The 19,249-nt window shown below is 41.7% G+C and overlaps 1 protein-coding gene across 1 annotated transcript; it reads right to left on the reverse strand.

The window, feature by feature from the left end:
- Positions 1 to 1,009: 1,009 nt before the first annotated feature.
- Positions 1,010 to 18,085, reverse strand: SERINC1 (serine incorporator 1). Its single transcript, XM_071548990.1, has 10 exons — positions 17,951 to 18,085; positions 12,207 to 12,368; positions 10,548 to 10,741; positions 7,654 to 7,733; positions 7,325 to 7,462; positions 5,629 to 5,798; positions 5,424 to 5,514; positions 4,181 to 4,322; positions 3,842 to 4,072; positions 1,010 to 2,602 (listed from the first exon to the last, which is right to left on the reverse strand). The coding sequence occupies exons 1-10, from the start codon at positions 17,987 to 17,989 to the stop codon at positions 2,464 to 2,466; spliced, it is 1,386 nt and encodes a 461-aa protein (XP_071405091.1). The 5' UTR covers positions 17,990 to 18,085; the 3' UTR covers positions 1,010 to 2,463.
- Positions 18,086 to 19,249: the final 1,164 nt, after the last annotated feature.

A 19,249-nucleotide genomic window follows, 5' to 3' on the forward strand; every position in this document is an offset into this window, starting at 1 on the left:
GAGTGCCTTATGCAGCAAACTTGCCTTCCAGTACAAGTACACAATAGGGCATTATCTCCTCGATTTCTTACTAAGAATTGTGGCAAAGCCCCATCACTTTCCTTCCCATGGAGGACCCCTATGTATCCTCAAAGGTTGTGTCCATTGCTGCACTCACAGCTGCTGGAAGTGAATTTCTGTAGTTGGGTTACAGAGCCAGAGGGGTTTGAAGGGGCAGCTGACACACTCATCTCACTGTAAGCTCCCGATCTCATATAACCAGTAAGTCAAAATGATGTCAAGAAAGTCAAGAACTGCTGTAGTAGAACCAGTGTTCAGGTGTTTTACTGAAGTTGAACAGGCACAGTCCAATTGGGCGGCAGCAGCTGATGAAGCAGGAATGCACTCAATGGCGTGAGCTATGTGTGCGAGGGGCACAGAGAGAACTGACAGAGAACTTCACCCTGGGGGTTGTAACTGATCTCCCAAATTGCTGGGGACTTGCTGCCTTACAGGTGTGCTTCTGTCAGCTGTTACTGCTCAGAACCTGACAGTGCTTATACACCATCCCTGGAAGAGGGGATGAGAATGTAACACCAAACCTTGCACCAGCCACATCTGGCCACAGTATGTGTGTATGGCCAGACTTCACAAACAAAGATTTGGGAAGGGCTCTCCCCCACGTGGGTGTGCCCTTCCAGCCTGCACAGTGGATTTTTCAGGTGAGGCACAGCGTGCGCAGAACTGGCCCCACCATTTAAGTCCTAAGGTCCATTTGCCACGGCCGAGCGAGCTTGGACAGTGACACTGAAGTCCTCGGGACTGTCACAGCATCCGGTACTAACCAGGGCTGGCCCTGCTCAGCATCCAAGACCTGACAGGATCGGATGGCAGGGAGGCATTGAACTGCCAGGGGATGGTACCCTCTGAGACTTGAAGTCAGGTCCTTGGGATTCAGAGTCCAGAGTGCTCTCCTTTACACCATGGGACCACCCCCTTGGGCACAGTACAAAACATCAAAAGTCAGGGAACATCTTCATCCAAATTTATTTATTAATAAGGTAACAACATATTCCAAATTATTACAAGCCTTTACTACTCTCCATTACCATCTCATGTTTGCCTGACATGTTAGACTTTTGCAGTAAATGTCAGTGTTCAGAATTAAAAGCTTAGAGAATAGCAACAGGAAGTCACAGTTACAAACACCACTGTAAGAGATGAGCATGACATCTGCTGCAGGCTCCAGGGTCCCCAGTCAGGCTGCTCTAGTCTCAAGTTGTAACAAGTAATAGATAAATAATGCAGCTTATGTACTTCAGTTACAAAGCAGCAAGCACAAAAGCTTTTAAGATTTCATAACTGCACAGGAACTATAGTACTGTAATCAGACAGACGTCTTACCTCATGCCTGGATTTAGACTTTCTAGGCTCAAGTCCATCTCTGGCAATGGACAACAAGCAAAAACACCTAATACAGTAAGAGATTTCATGATTTAGAGCCCCAAATACTTTAAGAAACACTTCAGTTGAACCCTCAGTAAATGCAAACCCCTTCCTTTAGTTACTATAATTTCAGTGCTCGTTTTCCTCCACTTCTCTTTTTTAATCACAATACTCAAAAAATTCCTCTAAAGGGCTTACACAGCTTTCACCACTCGGCTCCTTAGAAAGTCCGTGATTGTAGCTTAGCCAAGAAGAAAGTGGCACATAAAACAGCAATAAATTACAGCACAGCTATCGTATTTAAACTACATAAAAAACAGAATAAGACGTAGATGCACATTGTAAACAGGTGCCTTAAAAACATGCTTCTGAGCATCTGACGTGAGGGTGTTTTTCCCCAGGGTGCCTGTCCTCCTGTCTGCAATGAGACACATCAGACCCAGCAGCACCATGGAGAACACTGGCTCCTCTGCAGCTCCAGGTGCAAGTTTCCCCATCTCACATCTGTGCTAAAGGTACTGCTGCCCTCGGCATGGTGTTAGTGTCAAAGTGCTGCAAGACATCCAGTAAACTCCAATGTGCTCCATTTTGAGTCTAGCAATGCTTAATCAAGGCTTACTTTTGGAATCAAGGCAACGGATCATCAAAGGCAGCCCCTCCTTTACTTGCAAAGCCTGACCTAGCACTGTTAGTTACCCTAATTAACTTGCACTTTTTTTCCTAAAACTAATGCAATTGAGGGGAAAAAACATACTTCCAGAAGTTCTTGATCTTGCATCTCATGCTCCCAAAGCACTCAATCTAGGAGTAATCCTATGAAAACCATCGTAACAGCAATTATCATTGAGCTCAGCTAGAAAAAGTCATTTAGTGAAATGACAAAAGAAACGATCAAGGTAATCATGCAGAATAAAGCAGGGTTTACTACATGGACAGCACACGCACACACACGTATTTACAACTGCACTATTATCTGGAATACTGTTTGTTTCAAAGACGCGGTGAAGCTGACACAATCTCCCTGGAGAGCAGCACAGCTTAGTCAAAGTCACGGTTTGTAAGAACCAGTGGAGCAACCAGAGTCCACACATACAGCACGATGCCAATCCAGCTGGAAGATATCTTCACCCAGACAGATGGCCATTTGCTGGTCATGGTCTCATAAGTAGAATCCGGACTGTGAAAGAAGGAAAACAGGCAATTTGCAAGTTTTGTTTATACAACATAGTTGTGTACTAAGCCATCCTTCAACAGCTTTCACAGCAAGTCACACCTCAAAGGATATATCTAACCTTATTCCAGGCAGTTCTACCGGTTCATACAAGAACACTATCTGTAAGTTGATGTCACAGGAAGGTGGAAAACAGCAGCACAAAAAATACTTAAGAGAAGCTGTCAACAAGCCAAAATGATTACAAGGAATCTCTAAGCAAATCTGCAGAAAGGCAGTAAATAGATAGCACTTAAGAGATCCAAATAATGTATTCTACCCTGCCAAAAGACAACACCTAGAAAAACTAATCATACTGATGTCATATTGACCCACGCAGGGCCATAAATCAGATCTACAGTATTGATTAAGTTACTTCTGAAGAAGAACCTTTCTAGTATTGCTATTGTGATACAAACTGTTCTTTGCCAAATAACTACAGAGACCATAAATTTGTATTTTTAAATTTTGAAAAACATCTGATCCACCTGTTAGTAACAATTCACACACAGGAGGACTGTTTTATTGTGAGGATTTTTTTCAGGTTATTGACAACCTAATTTCCATCCACCAAGCCCTGTCACAGATGGTTGAGGGTGGAAGAGCTCTCTGAAGGTTCTCATACACTGATGAGACCCCCTGAGCTTTCTTTTGTCCAGGTTGAACAGTCCCCGATCTTTGGCCTCTCCTCATATTACAGGTGCCTCAATCTCTTTGTCATCTTTGGGGCCCTTTGCTGGACTATCTCCAGTATGTCCATGTCTCTCTTCTAGTGGGAAGCCCATAACTGGACCCAGCACTCCAGGTGCTGCGACACCAGTGCCAAGTACATGGGTACCTGCTGATATAACATGTCCCATTTCTCCTTTTTCTAGCTCACTGTACCAGACACAGGCTTAGTGTTTACTAGCTGTAAGTTGTTATAGACTTTAAGACTTTCTCCTGTTCACTTCAGCAGGATGTACTTCAGCAGTCCAGTGAATCATGAGAATTATCCTTGGAAATACGATAGGTGCATGTGAAGGAGGCTGGCTACACTCAATTTCCAAATACAATAGACTAAATATAGCTGAAACGGTACACTTCCCTTGAGAAGGCTAATTCAAGACCTACATTCAGGAACATACAACTTGTGCCTCCTTGTCCAGCAAAAGATGGCATCTTGTATGCTCACTATTAGCAAAATATATTATCAAATGTAAATACCTGTACCAGTTGGTAAGTGTCATCATGATATACAGTGATGCCAGAAAAAGCATGAAGTGAAAGAAGGAGTAACTGTAAGTAACTCCATCCCTCTCATTATCTATGGCTCGGTGAACATCATCTCCATCATCAAGGGAACCGTCACTCCTGGGCATTCCATCCTCTATCAGTGTTGATTCATCACTGGTCAGCATCAGCTTGTTAACTTGGCTGTTGTTGGATGTTCGGATGCTGTATTTAACAGGAAAGGACATGGTACAGTTACCCAAATAAACACAATTTAGTATCCCAAAACAATAAGTAATACAAATTAATAGAATTTTTTTTAAGAAACCTTACCTTGAATAGAGAACACATAGCAAAAACAAAACCAGTCCTACGATTCCTTGTGCATCCCACCACTGCACCACCTGACCTTGGGTTGGAATGGTAGTGCTGTTGTAGCCAATGATGCTCAGCAAACTTGGGTTACAGCGCCTATCTGTGAGGGAAATTGCATGAGAACTTACATAAAACAAGAACAGGACAAATAAATTTAATAGCACATTTCCACTTTGAATGCATGGTACTAGAAAGGAACTTCATGACTCTGACAGTCTTGAAGTAAAAAAGCTTTTAATCTAATTTTAGCCTATTGAGTCTCTCTAAAGCATGGAAATGACAGTATGTGGCACAAAAATCTGTCTCTTTGAGCAGATAAAAGGATTTTAAATTTATGTAAGAGATGCATCAACTGCTTTACTGTTCCATCTCATAATTAGATGCAGCAAAACAAAAATCCCTGCACATTAAGTTTTAGAAATTCTACCACTAAAAAGCAAGTTTGACAAATACCTTTCTATAGATGGGGTGCTAGTCATCTCAAAGTTAGAAAACACTGCTAGTAAGTTGGTTTCATATTACCAGCAGTTCCCAACCCACAGCATCCACAGTTAATACTGATGGAACAGCTGAAAGTAGCAGACAATCTTACTTCTCCATAGTCACTAGCAGCATTTGCTATGACTCATGTATGCTGTGACACAGAAGCAGAGAAGACTGTCTATAGTTCAGATAAAAGGGCCAGAGATCCAATTAAAACCACTAAAATCAGTGCTTGGTAGTTTATTTTAATCACTGGAATTTCTGAATTAATTTACTTTTAGAGATGCTAAGCTGTTTTCAGACACAATAAACATTGACAACATTTATTTATACTGGTTTTAAATCCTCAGTTTGGAAAAATGCAATCAGTAGCATATTGGTCACCCAACAAATATGAAACTTGCCAGAGATGAATCTCACAGACACCTCAGAGGAGTTGCAGTAATTGCAAAATTTAAGCTTTAGAATACTGCAGTCCTGCCAGTAATAGCTAGAAATTCTCCCATACAATATGAGCAAGTGAAAAACATTATCTTTGGAATAACAAATTCTTCAATATTGTTACACAAAGTTGGGGTTTGAGGAAGAGAACACAAACTACTGAGTCCTGCCTCGAACATTCTAGTACCACATTCTAATGCTGCCTTCAAAAAAGGTGAAGATACAATTTACTGCTGAAATGGTTACCCAAAAAGCTCTGCATTGCTACTACACTTACCTGGCTCATTGGTCATAGCTGACCAAGTCAAGTACATTGTATAAATTGTGATCACTGAAGACTGCAGCAAACCAGACCTCGGCTGAGATTCCTATACAAAAGAGTCAAAAAACGAGGAGGTTAGGCAATTAAAAGTCTCGGGCACAATTATACTATAACACACCAAAAAAAAAAAGCCTAAGAGGTTACAGATTTAAAATTGTACCTGAATCCTTGGCAGAATTGACATTACAGAAGCACCAATGCACAGCAGCATATTAACACTGATAAATGTCTTGTTTTCAGAACAACCTTCTGGATGAGTGTAATAAACATAGAACAAGACAATAGCCACAAGAGACAGCAGATAGTTGACAGCTGTAGCTGACAGCAGAGCTGTGAGGAGACAAAACCATAGTTAAACTCGTTTATAACAGAGACTATTAAAATTGAAATAATATTGCATGATTATCAAGTTCTCCATATAGTATACAATGAGAGTTCTGGACACTGAAACGTAAAAGAAGTTCTCAGTAGTCTGCAGCATTACTGGATGCAGTTGTGAGAAACTGGAACGTAAAAGATTAATGACCCAACAATGGACCATTAGCAAAAGTAGTAGGGTGCTTTGCTGAGTCCAGGTTTGCACCCTTAACCGAAGGGGAGGAGGAGAGTTTTTGGCTGTGCGGTAGCAAAACCTCGGATCTGCCTACCTCGGATCTGCGTAAGAACAGCCCAGGTGCAGAGGGGGTGGGCACTCATCACCGGAGGCTAAGCATGACAAACCGACCTTTGTTTGGCAACAAGCTGGATTTTGAATCAGATGGGGGAAGAGGCCATAACCTGGGATAATGCTTTTTATCATGTCAATGTCTTCCCTTACGCAACTGACTCAGTTGTAAACCACCACCCCCCCATCCCTTTTCACATTCACACAGAAAATTCACATTCACACGTGGGCCTGAAGGTAGTAATTACTTCTGATGGAGTATAACAGGTTCAACTACACTGAAGTGAGAGGCAGCTGTCATGTCTTGGCAGGTGCCATAAACCATCAAAGACCCCTGAAGCGCCCCCAGACTAATTTCTGGGGCCTTCGACCAGAGGACTCTGCATGATCCAGTGTTGCATCAGACAGTGTAAAACTCTACCCCCCGCCAGAGAAGGTATATGGGCGTTCCCAACTGAATCTCAGCCTATAGTAACCCACTGCACTTAGTGTTTCATGGGCTTCCTCTGCTCTCGGTGGATCAAGACTGCGACCGATACTTCAGAAAACGGACATACAAATTGCATCAAGTCTTGTCGCTGGATCAACGGATGGTGTTATTTTTCTACTCTTTTCCTTTCTTTCTCTTTCTTTCTTTTCCTTACACATTTTCTTAAGTGTTATTTTTATGCTTTTATATTGCTGTATTTCTGCAGATAACAACCACAACGGCTACTTAGCTCCTTTCTATTGCAACCAAATTGTTCTGAAATAAACCTGACATTTATATAAACACCAGTCATTTAGTGTCCTCTCACTCTAATCTGCCCCAAGGCACCTACTATTAAGAACCTTAATTATGGCGCCTTCACGGGCGGGTCCTAACAGCAATCCTGTGCTCTAAGGATGACCCTGCTTGGGCAGAGGCTGGACAAGATGAGCTGCTGCGGTCCAGTCCAACCTCACCCAGTCTGTAGTTCTATGAAACTGACGCCCTGCTCCCATGGATTAGTACTCAGAGGCTGCTTCTCCCCTCCCTGCTCCTCCTTATTTAACTTGACATCAGAAGGACATCAATGGAATTGAACTACACAGTCTGAGGCACAAAGTAGCCCTTCTGCACTCTGGTAAAGTTCACTGTTCAGTGAGTAACTTATTTAATATAATGCACATTAAATGAAATTTAAACTTTGATTGTAGTACAGTCCTTTACCTGCATACCAGCACCTTGAGTTTCCTTCCTCCATTTTTTCAACCCAAGATTCATTCCAGGAGTGGGCGAAGTCAATGAGCAAGACCAGCTGAATAAGAATAAAGCAGAATGCTCCAGCCATACCTACATAAAACCACACTGAAAGAGAAAACAAGACTAGTTAAGAACCAAAGATAATTCATCACCCTGTCCTCATGTCCCTAAACACAGAGAAGTGCTATAGTTAGACAGCTACAATTAAAACTGTAAGACATCAGCATGCACTTGGCCTTTGTTTTAAAACCCATTACAATTGCACCGTGATACAGTAGAAGGCAATATTCCCTTACCAGTTGTAAATGGTCCCTCTGGTATGAAGAAAGCTCCAACACTAATTGCAAGTGCCGTTGCAAATTTAAAGAACCAGAATCTAAAGGGAAATAAAAAAAAAAGTCCAGCAACTGCTGCATCTGGTTTAATTCACAGAAATGCACATTCGTAAGAGTTGTTTTTTTAATTCACTCATTCTTTAATTGCTTTTTTTGGAATATGAAGAAGATCTAATTTTATCTGTCCACAATTTTTGTTCTTCAGAAAATCATGTTTAAACTGTGCTAGACTGACAGAGTTTGACACATTTCCCCAAGATATCATAGTTGTGAATTACAAATGAAGCCAATTGTGAGTTGTTTTTTATTTTTCCTAAGAATGTTTTTAACCAGAGCAGTGAGATTACCTGCATATCAGAAAAAAATGGGCTAAAAAAATCCCTACCTGTTTTTAGTATAAAAATCTGGTTGGTGCATACAATAACAGAATACATGCTGGAGATCTCTACCAGTTCCCATTCACTTCCTAAAAAAGAGAGATGTACCAAAGCCTACATTCTTCCCACACAACTTCAGACTCTTTAGCCTACATCTTATATGGATTTATCACAAGAACAAAAGCAAATTATTTAAACTTCCCAGAAAAGATACAATTAAGTTTCAGTGCAGTGGCATTGGAATGCTTTCCCAGTAAAAGATATGCACTCACAGACCAACAGAACAGGTCAGATGTTTCCTAGAAAGCATAGAAGGGATTCACCAAATTCCACCAAAGATTCACTTCACCCCAAATACAAACTGTATAGGGAACTTCAAACTGCTAAGCCAGTCAAAGTGTAAGAAGGTGAAGACTATTTTTATTGATCACAGTGACAGGCAGTGCCGAATACAGGCATGGTGCCATCTCCATGTATTCAAAACTGTACATAACAGCACAAAGACATGTATCACCCACACACAATGTCAAACACTTGGATGGTTTTCAAATTTCCTATCCCTTCTCATTTCTTCCCATACTTTGAACAAGTTTAATCTCTTCTGCTGGCTGTTACAATCAAGTGATGGAGACCAGAGGAATAAGTTCCAATTGTGTAGAAAGGAACTATGCGAGATGATAGAAGTGTAGAATATTGGAAAAAACTGACTAATTCCCTGGGATATAGCAAAGTGATTAAACCCAGTTTGAAAGCTGAATTAAATTATAACATTTACAATGCAATACAAACCCCACTAAAACTACTTTTTTAATTCACATGAGGATTTTTAATTCCAGATATTTTAAGGGATCTTAACACTGTACCCTATAACTTGCTAGACAACTGAAAACAATACTCATCTGAAATAACACCTAAAGCAACTATGTGTTCTGTGTAAGCCAGCAACTATCCTGTAAATATATTTTTTTTCCTATAGTTATTATAAAGCTGAGGCAAAAAAAGCAGAGAAGGTGAACAATGGCACTGGACCACATTACTGGGCTTAACTTGCAAGCATGAGAACACTAGATGGAAAAACATAATATATTTCAAATCATGGACAGGAAGATTACATTGCAAAGTATTACTGAAGACACATACAATTTCAAAAATCAAAAGCCATAAAGCTTTTCATAAACCCAATTGTAATGCATTTTACTGAAGCAACTAGTCATTACTGAAGTGTTGGAAGTAATACTATTAAATATTTTGCCAGCAACAGTTAACAAACATAATTTTTCCTTTTATCCTAGTGCTGATAGTACATTGGCTAAGAAGAATAAACTGCTATGGGCTGCATAAACAGTACCAAAATTTGTACTGCGAAGCACAACTCAAAATAAGGGTATCAAGAAAATCCCAAACACTTAAGCAGTTTTAGGTACAAACATTCCACATCACATAAAAGGTATCTTTTGCTGTAAAAAAACCACAAAGCGCTGACATAGAATGTACCCGAACCATTTTCTTCTTGCTCCTAACAAGTATATTCTCCTGAATAAAGAAGGATCTAGGGAAAGGCTGAACTGAGTTACTGCTGCTAATGTATCTTAATACTGTACTCTGTTCTCTTTTTCTTTAGACCAAAAGAAGTAAATAAAGCAATATTCTGGTCACCCTTAATTATTTTATTTTCCCCTACAGAAATAATTTGAAGTTTTTTCTCATTTTATGTTAGACATGTTTAATCTTATTATACTGAATATAAAACAAAACTACTTCATCATTTTTATGGCTTAGCTGTTCACAGCTTCTGTTAAATACAGTCACCTTGAAAAAGCAGCAGTCTAAGCAAGCACTGTGACCGCCAAGGCTAAGCATCATAAATGGTTTTGGGCTTTTCAGCCTCATGCCCTCTTACAAATATTTACATCATCTTGGTTCAAGAAGGTATATTACACATAGACAGAGACTGGATGAAAACACCACTTTTGTCAACCCGCAAGCTGAAATCCCACTATATACTTCCATATGGTAATTCTAACTAAAATGAAATACAAAATTCCTGGAAAACTCAGAAACTAAATACATAATTCATTTCTTTATGCAGAAGGGAGACTAAACAAAAATGGCAGAAAGATAAAGATACATTTTATACATCTATATAGATATATATGTTTAACTGTCATAACCTTTAACACAAAATTCTTCAGAAAACAGCAAGCCCTTACAAACTTCAAAGTTAAGAGGAACAGAAGTCCCAGGGGACAAATGAGGCTTTTTAATCTATTTGTTGAAAAAATCTCAGTGGAATGAAACGTAATGCCATTATTCATCTCTGAACTTCATTGCCTTTGGACAAAAGGGGAATTTCTAATCTTGCGAAACCTCTGGATGGATTCCAATGTCATAGTTTAGGCTCTGAAAAGCAGAAGCCACATGGATCTTTTCCTCTCACAGAAACTAATCACTAACTGAGTTCTCATTTCTGCATCTCACCCATTGTGCACTGCTGCTCTTGGGTCGTTGCTGCTCTTCACTTTGATCATCAGTAAGGAGAAGAGGAGGAAGAACATGGCCATGCCAAAGCACACACGGTACACAGCTTTGTAACCAACTAGTACATCGCAATTCACGTGGCCGTGCACACCAGGAATACTTGTTCCCATCCCTCCATCACAAAATCCAGGAATCTGTGGTAAAATACAACACACTTCAGTGATCTTTAAAAGACCTCCTGCGAGTAAATGTATACTAATAAATTGCCAATATGTAAATCATCAACATTGTAATATTATGCAACTCTTAACATTGTTAGAAAATACAACACTGAAGGGCCGTACAGTTACAGTCCAACTGGAATATCAAACACATTCAATAAAGAAAATCCTGCATAGACAAATTCTAAACAAAGCCAAAAATAAATCTTATCATAGAACAGTTTGTGTTGGAAGGGATCTTTAAAGATCACCTAGTTTAACACCTCTGCCATGGGCAGGGACATCTTCAACGAGATCAAGTAGCTCAAAGTCCCATCCAACCTGACCATGGAATGTTTCCAGGAATGGGAGGGAGATCTTAGTAAGAGAAGGGCTTTTTTATGTTGTTAGCAATTTTGGAACTTCTCAAAGAAATGCAGTTTTCACTTGTTAATCTGAATCAAAAGAAAAGTAAAAGATCTGGAAACTGGTAAATTTGACTTGGCAGTTAGTATCAGGGTTGTGACATAGCCAGGAGGTGCAGGTGGCAGCATGCTCACATCACTTTAAAACAGTCTCAGTCTCTCCCAAAATATGTTAACATCACCATCAATTAGGTGTATCTGTAACTTCCATATGAAACAGCTGAGAACATTCTTTCCAGTCACTACCAGAACGCAAGCAACATCTTATAGAAGTCAAATCATACTCCAGAAGGCTGTAATTTTCTTTCCTAGGTGACTAAGATAGCTCTCACTAAAGCTCCAGAGCGGTCACTATACCACACTGAAATAAACATTTACAGATGAATCATTCTGGGGGGAAAAAAATCAGAAGTATGCCTAACCAAAGTAACTATCTAATGAAAACAACAAAAGACAGCAAAGCAAAAACTAACAGAAATACAGTACCTGCAGCTCAAGTTGAGTGAAACTATAAGCTCTACCGTAACTCACAGTATCACTCTCTAATTTTACATGCACTATCACATCTTTATACAACTAATAAACTATAAAATCCTACAAGCACTTCCTAATTTCCTGAGTTAAAAATACACTGCTATGATTAATGACATCTTAGATCATTGTTATTTTTCTCTTTTAACCGCAATCGAAATCAATCAAGTGCCACAAATACAAGCATCTCCCTAGTACGTAATTTGACACTGCACATACATAAAATCAATTTCCTTGTTTCACACAAGTTTTTATTTTTCCTGCTCTATTAAAGGAGAGGTGCAACTTTCCTCAAAATAGTTCTTTTCATCTACAGAGTGATTTTCCAAAAGTTCTTTGTTTATTTGATCTACCATCAAATGAATGATGACTGTGAAGCACAGGTGGCAGCAAACTTATATGATTCCAAATAAAATCCAGGCTTTCAAAATATCAATTACTATTATTTGTAACACCTGTTCTACCAAACAAATAAAGTAACAAAAGCAATAAAGTAACCTGACCTTCTTCAGCTGTTCTTCCATGCCTGGTATTAACATCACACAGGCAACGCTCACGCCAAGAAGTAGAAAGAAGGCATAGATCAGCCGAGTTATGGTGGAGTTGTTCCCACTGGGGCAGCATCGGCAGAGCAGACACGGGGCACTTCCGCACAAGCATGGTATCTGAGAGAGACAGAACATAAATTATTTAAAAAGCTTTGCATTGTTAGATTTCAATATTTAATCAGGCTCATAGATCATCAGAATTTATAATGGAAAATGACTCATCCTATGCATCCCACCACTAGTGCAGCCTGAGTCCCTGCAACATGTTACGAAGCCACCTAACAACCTTGACAGCGCTTCCTGACGTGCCACTGTACAGTGAAATTAGTGCCATGTCAAAAGTAATCACTGATCCATTCAGAAGAAATAAAGACTGGATTCAGGCTCATTTGTCCTCCTGAATTTTGTTTCATTTCAGCTAAATGAGATACAGGGATTGCTTTCAGTTAGCAACTACATCCTCCCTTCCACAGCTGCAGAAATTAAACAAATATAACACAGGAAAAAAATACAAGCACAACTGCGGTGTAGGTACACTTTCAGCACCTGGCAGAGTTGCTCTGCCCCTCTCACTGGGGCCATAAACATTTCTGGAGCACAAAAAGCAGGTAAAAAAACCTTAAAACTTAGGTTACAAATTGCTTTGCATTAGCAGCTGCTCACGTATCACATCATTCTGTTAGCTTGCAAAATCAACTTCTGCTAGCTTGCAAAAGACAAGAACTGAGCAAATAGACACTACATGTGTTATTGACACCAAATATCAACAGTGAAAGTGGATGGGAATGCTGTACAGATGTAATACTAGAAGGGGGGGAAAAACCAGGCAAAAATTTACCTCTACTTAAACAGAAAACTGTGGGAGGAAAGAAAGGGAACAGATAGTGCTACATCACCAGGAATTGGTTGGGGAGAGAAAAATAATTCTCTGACACTTGCTGAATGACAATTCAGGAAGCAAAAGAAAGGTAAGGTCCCACAAGTAAACATTAGCCAAAAGAGGAAAGGTACAATCAAAACACACGAGCATTGCCCTATCTGAGCTACAACCGTGCTACCTCTGACAAAGATACAGAACAGGGCTAAAACCAGCCTCTCCCCAGCACACCTCCAGGGACACCACCATGTGACAAAAGCCACAGGAGTTCATCCCCACATGAAAGACACCCAGTCAGTCACATAAGGACATGACTAGTTACATGGTCACATGACCAGGGCATGTCAATCACCCAGTATGACCGGACTGTGTCAGAAAGAGTTCTCAGAAGTTTAGTCATATGACAAACAAAAATGCCAGCAAGTCTGCTGCTACCAGAAAGGCCCCAGGCTTGCAGGGAAAAGCAGAGAGACTGCCACAACACTCTTGGCAGCCTCCTGAGAAGCTCCCAGGAAAGGGCTCATTATCTATTTTTACAGATTGAAACTGTTCAACCCACACACTGGACTCACAAACTTGGGTTGTTTAAATAATTTCCACGTTGGTTTTTTTTGTACTTGTGTTCCTTCCTGAGGATAGAGAAGCCAAGATTTTCACTGCACTATGCTGCAAAATCATTTTTGAATTCGAAAATTTCAGTACTACATTTGTCTTGCTACAACAGTGAAACTAGGGAGTATTTCATTATAACTATTTCAGGATATAGAACCTATTATGTTGCCCTGTTTTACCTTCTCCACTCAGTATCATTATAGTATAAATAATATGAAGGTGTTGATTACAGGACATTTCACCTGGATATAATAAATAAATTGTTTTCACTGAGAACAATCAGTCACTGCAACAACTTCCCAAAGGTTGAGTCTCCATCACTGGAGGTTTTCAAGATGTGACTGGACAAGGCACTAAATCATCCCATCTAGGCCTCTGTTTTCATGCAAGATGCACCAGGAGATCCTTCTAGGCTGTTCTATGACTACAAGCAACTACACTAGAGGCATCCATGCTTAGTAAGCAGGAAATGCACAGCAAATATTGGCTCAGAATGCATCAGAATTTTATAGTATTACTGTATTATGCTATTTCCTACACACACAAACAGCTTTTCTAGTGAAGAGTATCTCTGTTCAAAAAGTTACTTTACTGAACTAATTCTGTCTGCGTTAGTATTTCCAAAGATACTGTTGAATGAAAGGTTGAGTTTGGCAGATTAGAATATATGCCTTAGGTTCATGTGCTGCAGAAAATTTGGTGAAAGGAGCACCTCGTAAAAAAGTCGCTTCTTTGATGAATCCAGTGTTCAGTTGTTTGTTAAATACCTAAATAATTCAAGCAGCTTGCTACTGAGCGCCCCATGGGAAAGACAGAGGAAAGCACGTTTCTAGAGACACAGTGGATGCTGGCAGTAGCTGAAATAAAGGTGACTATCTCCACCTCATTGGGAAACAATGTGCCTCAAGACAGGCAACTTACTTCACTTTGGTGTCTGAACTCCCACACCAGCTTTCAAAACCTTGCGCCCAAATCTTTGCCCCCAAACAGCTCATGCTTTCAAGCTGTGATCATGCACATCTCTGAACAAAAGACACCTATTGATAACTGATAGTATTTATACAAGTTGACCATTTCTACAAGGAATCACGTTACAGTCCAAATCCCTTTCTCTTTGGCAAAAGAGATCGAAATATAGACCATTCCAACAAACTAATACTTTACTATTGGCAAAACCACTTCTAGCAAGTTGCAGACTTCAAAAAGAAGAGAAAGCAAGAAACATTCATGCCATGGAATTCAGTCTATCAGCAGAGGAGACAAGGACAGCTTGTGCCACAGTCTTCCTAAATTTGAAGCATGCCTCCCACAAACATGCGTAACAGTGCAAACAGGAAGACACTACCATGCTGATCAAAGCTTAACTCCCCACATAAGACTCAGCTAAGACATGCAGACAAAAAGTTACTCCACAATTAGTTTTTATCTTGTTTTCATAAGGAAGCTTAGACAACACTTGCAAAATCTCAACTGCATAAAATCTACTGCCATCCAGAAACTTTTGTACCTACCAACCAACTCAGATCCCTTTACATTTCTAAGAAAAATTAGCAGCTTGGTGGTGTTTACTCAAGCAAAATAAGAAAAGACAACCCACAGACCTATTCTGGGAGCAGCCAGCTGGGCAAACAAGTTAATTCATGCCTGCTAAACTAGTCATTTCATTTCCTGCAGCAGTGGCAACTGCATGAGGAACACATAACATGACCATTATTGCAGGAGAGGAGAGAGAAAACCCACAAAAATCACTGAAAGTCAAAGGTTACAACCCCTGACGGACACAGAACAAGATTTTAATATCAAACGTAATCTTCTTACTGGAGTAATGACTAAATTATTACATAATGAATTAACTATTTACAAAAACTCTAAGTTCCTCACTGGGCCTAGTCAGGTTTTAGCTACATCATCCTCACTCTTACACCTAAAGACACTGAATCCATCAAGATCTTGCCTTGACAGAGAATATTAAAGTGAGAAAAGCAGCAGCTCAGCTATTTCAGAGAACAGTGCAATAGAGGCAAGATGCAGCAGAGGGAAAGTGGCACTGCGCCCATCCTACTCCACCACCTCTGACAAGCTCACCTTCGCTCTTAAAAACACTAAAGTGAAACACTGCCTGATCAGCACACAGGAGGGCAGAGCTACAACAAGCAGTAACACACTGCAAGACGTCCTGAAGAAACAAGCATGGCATGAGGCCTGATGCTGAGGCGCTATGCAGAGCAGCTCTGCATGGCACAACACGTGCCCCTGCAGAGAAGCAATGGAGCTCAGGCCACACTGACAACAGCATTATCACAGGAAAGTTTTCCCAGTCACAGCACAGCACAGTCTGCACTAGCCCAAATCCACTACATCTCGTTCAGCTGCTCCCTCACCCTCACAGTGTCTTTCTCAGGGCCACAAACTGTGTTTGTACTGACATATCCTTAGAGATCAGCACGGAGAGATTTCTCATATTAAGAACTATCATACAGGTTTTAAGTGCTGATGAGTTGTGGTTTTAAATGTAGAAAGAAAATTAACACTTTAAAGCCATTGTGGAAAGGAAAAATAAAACCACCAACAAAAACCCTTCACGCTGATTTGTTTGGGCACTTTACAGGAAGGGATCCGGGACAGATGCTCACAGTAAATCTGACTAATTAAGATTACATTCCCATGCAAACATTTTATCCAACAGGCCATTAGCTGAATTTCTTTGTAGAGAAGCAAACACTCAAGAGCATTAGACAAGGGTTCTTCATGCACTACAAAGACCTATCAGTTCTCAGAAAGTCTGTTTGACTTGAAAATGCAATATGTATTAATTCAAGCATTTGAATTAAAGCCTATAGTCACACTGTCACTGAATATTCAACAGTGGTATAAAATATTAATGTTAACTATATTCAGCTAGTAATTAAAGTCTAACTGGCTAAGGGTAGTGTTTAAAATGTTAATAAGAGGGAAATGAACACCGACAGTACTTGGTTAACAGGACATTCTCAGTGTTCTAGTTGATTATGGACATGCGTATCGTCCTGAAAGTCAACTCATACAGATATTCCAATTCTAGGATCATTTGATACAATCCGTACATAAGATTAGGGAATTACGTATCATGTCTCTTAATTAAACATCCCTGTACCAGGGGAGCCAAAGCCTATCCATTCTGATAGTACAAAAAATAGGAGCTTGGATAAATACGAGGTTTTGTTACACCACTAAAACATGTGCACGAACTGTTTAAATATGGGTAATTAATTTATTCTATTTTCAGATTTTCACAATCCTGCTGACATTTTTAAGCCAAACATCTAGAAATTCACAGTCCACCTGATTATGTCTACATACATAGGGACTGGACTTGGAAAGACATATCATCATTTAGCGATAAAAGAGCAATGCCTTAGCTCTGGACTCTTTACCAGCCCCTTGGCCTTTCTTTATAGTGCCAACAGTTTTAGCACCTTCTCAAGCTACTGTTTCACATTAAGAAAAGCCAGCTGAGATGCTCAGCACGGTGGTGACACAACACTACGGATTACTGTGCCATGAGAAAGCGATGGCTCGGTAAGACAAAGGTGCTACAGAGGGCGGAGCTGCTCAAGACAAAGCCAAGGGAAAGAGGAATTAAACACAAATATCAGAACCAGGGAAATACGCGAGTTCTAACTTTCCCGAAAGAAACGCTTGAGTTCAAAGCATTTAGTGACTCGGGCTCCTTTACAGATTCAGGGAGAGAGGGAATTTCCGCGGACACGGTGACACCTCCCGGGCAGCAACACGGATTAAAGGCCGAACGAGCAGCGCCCCAGGCTGCGCTGCCTGGGCTGGAGGGAGCTCGCCACGGCCGCAGCGACACGATCCCCCGGACCCCTGGGGATCCCCGGGGCAGCCCGAGGGGGGCGCGGCGGGGACACGGCGCTGCCCGGGGGGAGCGGGGCGGCCGCTCGGGCCGAGAGAGCCCGGCCAGGGTGGGCAGACCCGTGGCCTCCCCGCGCCGCAGCAGACGGCAGGGCAGCGCCACAGCCGCCCCCGGGAAGCATGGGCGCTGGGATGCGATGGGCGAGGCCCGGGTGGGGAGGGAAGAGGAGAGGGAAGGGCGAGGCCCGGTGGGGAGGGAAGAGGAGAGGGAAGGGCGGGGGGACGAGGAGAAGGGGGGAGCATCAGCAGCCGGCTCCGAGCCTGCGGTGGGCAGGAGGGGCCCCCGCGCCCGCCTTACCCAGCTCGCCACGGAGCACAGGCCCAGGACGCTGCCCATGGTCCCCGACGGGCTCCAGCTCGGGCTCCTCCAAGATGGAAGCGGCTCCGGGGCCCTTGTTTACTGCTCCTGGCGGCGCTTCCGCCGCTCCCACGGCCGCGCTGCGTCACTTCCTTCGGGAGGAGCCAGCGCCGCTGTTCCAGGGCCCGCCGGGCTGCGGCCTGCCCTGAACGTGGAACAGGGAAAGATTACGGGAAGCCGGAACGTGCCTTGGTGTCAGACCTTCCTACGCTTCCAAGCCTAATCAGCAAGAAAGGAGACCTTACCAGTGGGAGAGGCAGCAGCCAGCATCCCTTAGAGCATCCGGGAACTAAAGCTTAAAGCTTGTAGTCGTAAAATATGGATATAGTAAGTCAAGATGATGTCTGTCAGTAGAACAGATAACAATTAGCATCCTTAGTCAAGGACATCTGCAAGCTGAGAAACCTTAAGGATGTAATAAATCAAGATGTTGATCCATGTCTACATATACATTGCTAACTTGGGAAAATACTCGAGGGCCAGCTGAACTATGTTCATTATAATACTAAAAATCACACCTAAAGATAAAAAAGACGTTGCCCATGTGTCGAGGTTAGCTGGGGCTATGTAGCTTGTATGAAAATTTCTAACTAATCAGTAGAGGGGCTGTACTTGTAAAGTTCCTAACTCTGAATTTCTGTGCATCAATAATGGTGTAGAAAGTCCAGAGGGGCGTGTGGAACACCACTGAGCAACCAGGCTTGCACCACTCTGAAATAAATAACTAATCAATGTCTCTCTGGAGTGTGTAACTGCTACTGCTTGTAGCAGATTAGGTAAGGAATCCAATTTCCTGGACAACAGGCTGGCCAGCATTGTCCTCCCTGGTCACAGCCCTGGCATTCCTGGGAGGGCAGGTGCTGCCTGGCTGTGGCTGCCTGTGCCAACACCGTGTTTTGGTCACACACAGCCACACCACCCTCCAATGTGTTAGAAGGACTCAGGGGGTTAAGAGTTGGTCTGTGCTTCTTCACTGCATCTCCACAGGTACCTAAGCCGGGGAGTGCCCGAAAGCAGGGAAGATGCTGCCAGGAGCAATGGGCCAGGCTCCCTCCTACAGCTGCCAGTGCTCACTGTGCTGTTTCCCAGCACCTCCGGAATTTGGCTAAAGAACTGGAGCAGGATGGCTGTGCTCTCCCTTACCTGCCCAATACTAACCAGAAGGCTTCAGCCATAAAAAAAACATGTAAAATTATAACTACATCATGTCATATTAGAGACCATATTTCTTACAAGTAC

The sequence above is a fragment of the Pithys albifrons genome, chromosome 2 (assembly GCF_047495875.1).
Source record: "Pithys albifrons albifrons isolate INPA30051 chromosome 2, PitAlb_v1, whole genome shotgun sequence".
In the NCBI taxonomy this organism is placed as follows: Eukaryota; Metazoa; Chordata; class Aves; order Passeriformes; family Thamnophilidae; genus Pithys; species Pithys albifrons.

Coding starts and splice junctions, on each gene's coding strand:
- SERINC1 (XM_071548990.1), bottom strand. CDS start 17,989: ATGGGCAGCGTCCTGGGCCTGTGCTCCGTGGCGAGCTGG. Junction 4,073..4,180: donor CTATGTGTTCTCTATTCAAG/GTAAGGTTTCTT, acceptor TGTTAAATACAG/CATCCGAACATCCAACAACA. Junction 2,603..3,841: donor ACACTTACCAACTGGTACAG/GTATTTACATTT, acceptor CTTCTTTCACAG/TCCGGATTCTACTTATGAGA.